Genomic DNA, 4,737 nt, shown 5'->3' on the forward strand with positions numbered 1-4,737 from the left:
GGAGTCTGCCTCTGTTGCCCAGGCTGGAGTGCAGTGGTGCGATCTAGGCTCACTGCAAGCTCCACCTCCCAGGTTCGCGCCATTCTCCTGCCTGAGCCTCCTGAGTAGCTGGGACTACAGGTGCCCGCCACCACGCCCGGCTAACTTTTTGTATTTTTAGTAGAGACGGGGTTTCACCGTGTTATCCAGGATGGTCTCGATCTCCTGACCTCGTGATCCGCCTGCCTTGGCCTCCCAAAGTGCTGGGATTACAAGCGTGAGCCGCCGCGCCCAGCCAAATTATGTTTTTTTCTTATGTGAGTTTGTATTGACACAACCACATTCACTATCCCCCAGTTTTTCCTCATCTTGCCCCATTCCATATTTTATCTTTCCTTGTCCTTGTGACAGTATCAGTTCCCAATAACACTACTGTATGTATTTATTCTGTTCTACAATACACACAAGAAAGTTTAAAAATTTAGATAGTAATATCACTACTAGTAACATTATTTGAAGAGTTTAAGATATTTTTAAATTTCTTTTGCCTTTAGAATATGTACCACTAAGGATGTCCGTTCAGAAAACTGTTCAAGAATTATTTGAATTATATTCTGTGTGTGGTTGTCAAGTTGGTTGGTTTTTTGTTTTTAAAGATGGGGTCTTACTCTGTTGCCCAGGCTGGAGTGTAATAGCACAGTCATAGATCATAGCTCACCATAACCTTGAATTCCTGGACTTTGCCTCTGCCTTTCACCTCTCAGCTTCCTGAGTGGCTGGCACTATAGGCACCCATCATCATGCCCACCTGACATTTATTTATTTATTTATTTATTTATTTTTTTGAGTAGAGACTGAGTCTCATTATTTTCCAGTCTGGTCTTGAACTCCTGGTCTCTGGCCTCAAGCAGTCCTCTTGCCTCAGCTACCTAAAGTGCTGGGATTACAGATTGAGCCACTGCGCGCAGCCTGAGTTGGTGAGTTTTTTTTTTTTTGAGACGGAGTCTCCACTCTGTGGCCCAGGCTGGAGTGCAGTGGTGTGATCTTGGCTCACTGTAACTTCTGCCTCCTGGGTTCAAGTGATTCTCATGCCTCAGCCTCCTGAGTAGCTGAGATTATAGACACCTGCCACCACATCCAGCTAATTTTTATATTTTTAGTAGAGATGGGGTTTGACCATGTTGGCCAGGCTGGTCTCAAACTCCTGACCTCTGGTGATCCACCCGCATCAGGCCTCCCAAAGTGGTGGGATTACAGGCGTGAGCCACTGCGCCTGGCCAAGTTGGTGGTTTTTTAAGAAGATAAAATACAGTTTGAATTCATACTGATATTTACAATTCAAATTAAGGATTATAAGGTTTTAAGTTTCATTATTCTTACATCTATGTCTCCTGTGTCCCATTATGAAAATACTGATTCCCAGTAATACCAATATAAGTATTCATTTGCAACTATAATACCTGCATAACAGTACCAAGATAACAGTACCAACAGTGTTGATAATTATGATTACTGAAAAAAAATCAAAGTATTACTGAAAACAAAGTATTATGAAACTGATAAGTAGTGCAGTTAAGCTAATAGTGATAATCTCTCAGTTATTTCAGCTGCCAATGAATTTCTTTGTGAAATCATATTCAAAGTTTTAGATAAAATGTCGAAGGTCCTGTTCAAGCTTAAAATGATACTTGGGCCGGGCACAGTGGCTCACGCCTGTAATTCCAACACTTTGGGAGGCCTAGGTGGGTGGATCTTCTGAGGTCAGGAGTTCAAGACCAGCCTGGCCAACATAGTGAAACCCCGTCTCTACTAAAAGTACAAAAAATTATCTGGGCTTGGTGGCAGGCACCTGAAATCCCAGCTACTCGGGAGGCTGAGGCAGGAGAATTGCTTGAACCTACCTGGGAGGCGGAGGTTGCAGTGAGCCGAGATCGTGTCATTGCACTCCAGCCTGGGCAACAAGAATGAAACTCTGTCTCCAAAAATAAAAAAAAAAATTTAAAAAATAAACAAAACCTAAATCTATACAGTTGAAAGCAAAATAACTCATAGGATAATGTATGTAATAAATCAGATAATAAGTGCTCTGAGAAGTTTTGAGTCTGTTTAGTCTTTTATCAAAGTTTATTGACTTTTTGCAAATCATTGCATTAACTTTCTGAGTTGGAGAGAAAGGCTGATGAAATTATTGTTATACCTAGATTTTCTCTCTGGATTGGTAAATGTTCTGCATCAAAACCTGACACTGAGGTTGCCAGCAGAAAGCTTAGCCATAGCAGAGAGTAGAATATGAAAAAACTAGGGTGTGTCAAGGCAAAGAAGTTGGAGATTGAAGATGTATGTGCTTGAGCTAAACTCTAGTAGTAATGTCTTTGTGTTCCAAAGTTATTGGTAAATGTAACAACAGCAAAGAACCATTTTGTTGCACTAATTAAATTAGTAGTCATGAGGGTTAGTTATTGGAGAAGGATAGAGGTGATCTAATGTCTCTGATTTTGCTAATCATCTTGATGTAGTAGAATTCCTTTATATAGCATTTGGTGTGGTGTCATTAGCGAAACAGATAAGAACAGCTTTTTACTAATAATTGTTTTGTCCCAGAGCATTTGATTTACCATGTACTGAATAATGAGTAGTTTTATAGTGGGGTCCTATTGCCTTTTTTCTTTTATTTTTTAAGAGACGGGGTCTCTGTTGACCAGACTAGACTCAATCACCTGAGGCCAAGTGATCCACCCACCTCAGCCTCCACAGTAGCAGGACAAGAAGCGTGTGCCACTGTGCCCAGCTTATTGCTTTTTTTTGTCTGTTGCTTTTTTTTTTTAATCCTTATAACCTGCCTCTATCAATCTATCTTAAAATGATGTATGAATGTTATTAAGAGTGAATTTATTTTTCTTTTTTTCTTAGGAGCAGCCACCATATCCTAGCTACAATTCTAACTATTGGAATTCTTCTGCAAGATCTAGGGCTCCTTACCCAAGTACATATCCTGTAAGACCAGAATTGCAAGGCCAGGTATGGTTTTAAAAACAGAGACTTTCTGAACTTTTTCTTAATGAATAGATTTATTTTCAAAACCTGTGCAGATTTCAGAGCAGTGATGAGTGTTTGTTTTTTTTCTTTGCTTTAATGGGCTCCATCAATCTCATTTTAATGTTTTTAGCTCAGAGATAAGGATATATCTAGGCAAATATACCTATAGCTTGAGGCATAATAAATTATTTTTCAGGACCCAGAATCAGCAAACATAAAATGTACTTATTTTTGAAAATTTGACTTAGTACAGACATTTAATTTAAAATATTTTAAGCTTACAAAAAGTACAGAAAATATGTACATTTTAAATCTAGCATGCAGGGTCGGGTGCAGTGGCTCACAGCTGTAATCCCAGCACTTTGGGAGACCGAGGCGGGCAGATCACCTGAGGTCAGTAGTTCAAGACCAGCCTAGCCAACATGGTAAAATTCCGTCTCTATTAAAAATACAAAAATTAGCTGGGTGTGGTGGTGGGCGCCTGTACTCCCAGCTACTTGGGAGGCTGAGGCAGGAGAATCGCCTGAACCCAGGAGGCAGAGGTTGCAGTGAGCTGAGATCACACCATTACACTCCAGCCTGGGCGACAGAGTAAGACTCCGTCTCAAAGCAAAAAACAAACACAAAAAAACCCAAAAATCTAGCATTCTAATTTGTCAGTTTCTGTTCGCCACATTTGTTTCAGATTTTTAAGAAAGAAGTAAACCAAATACTAATTGAAACCCAATGACACTTATTTTCATTTACTGAAATTTTATTTTTTTATTTATTTGAAACAGGGTCATTTTCTGTCGCCCAGGCTGGAGTGCAGTGGTGTGATCTCAGCTCACTGCACCCTCCTCCTCACAGGTTCAAGCGATTCTCCTGCCTCAGCCTCCTGAGTAGCTGGGACTACAGGCACGCACCACCATACCCAGCTAATTTTTTGATTTCTTTTTTGAGATGGAGTCTTGCTCTGTCGCCAGGCTGGAGTGCAGTGGCATGATCTTGGCTCACTGCAACCTCCGCCTCCTGGGTTCAAGTGATTCTCCTGCCTCAGCCTCCCGAGCAGCTGGGACTACAGGCACATACCACTACGCCCAGCTAATTTTTGTATTTTTAGTAGAGATGGGGTTTCACCATGTTGGTCAGTATGGTCTTGATCTCTTGACCTTGTGATCTGCCTGCCTCGGCCTTTCAAAGTGCTGGGATCATAGGCGTGAGCCACTGCGCCCAGCCAGTTTTTGGATTTTTAGTAGAGATAGGGTTTCACCATGTTGGCCAGGCTGGTCTCGAACTCCTGACCTCAAGTGATCCACCCACCTTGGCCTCCCAAAGTGCTGGGTTTACAAGCATGAGCTATCATGCTCGGCCTGAAGTTGTATTTATTATTCCATTTGTGTTTTTATGCCTTTACCACTTGCCTACGTATCCATAAACTTTATATACTTTTATTTTACATGTTTTTAAACTTGATATGTGTGATTTCATACTAACAAACACTCTGCTGCAGCTTGCTTCTTTTGCTCATCGTTGGTTTTCATCTTTCTGTTATATAAATATGAGATAAGGCCGGGCGCGGTGGCTCAAGCCTGTAATCCCAGCACTTTGGGAGGCCGAGACGGGCGAATCACGAGGTCAGGAGATCGAGATCATCCTGGCTAATACGGTGAAACCCCGTCTCTACTAAAAAATACAAAAAACTAGCCAGGCGAGGTGGCGGGCGCCTGTAGTCCCAGCTAC

At 41.6% G+C, this 4,737-nt stretch overlaps 1 protein-coding gene across 1 annotated transcript in view; it reads left to right on the plus strand.

Moving 5' to 3' along the window:
* BAG4 (BCL2-associated athanogene 4) overlaps positions 1-4,737 on the plus strand; it is a 40,686-nt gene that overhangs the window by 20,874 nt on the left and 15,075 nt on the right. The window contains exon 2 of the mRNA XM_011993560.1: positions 2,890-2,997. Coding sequence (XP_011848950.1) covers positions 2,890-2,997 — 108 coding nt within the window. The remainder of the gene's footprint in view (positions 1-2,889; positions 2,998-4,737) is intronic.

Source organism: Mandrillus leucophaeus, unplaced genomic scaffold (assembly GCF_000951045.1).
Source record: "Mandrillus leucophaeus isolate KB7577 unplaced genomic scaffold, Mleu.le_1.0 Scaffold111, whole genome shotgun sequence".
Classification (NCBI taxonomy): Eukaryota; Metazoa; Chordata; class Mammalia; order Primates; family Cercopithecidae; genus Mandrillus; species Mandrillus leucophaeus.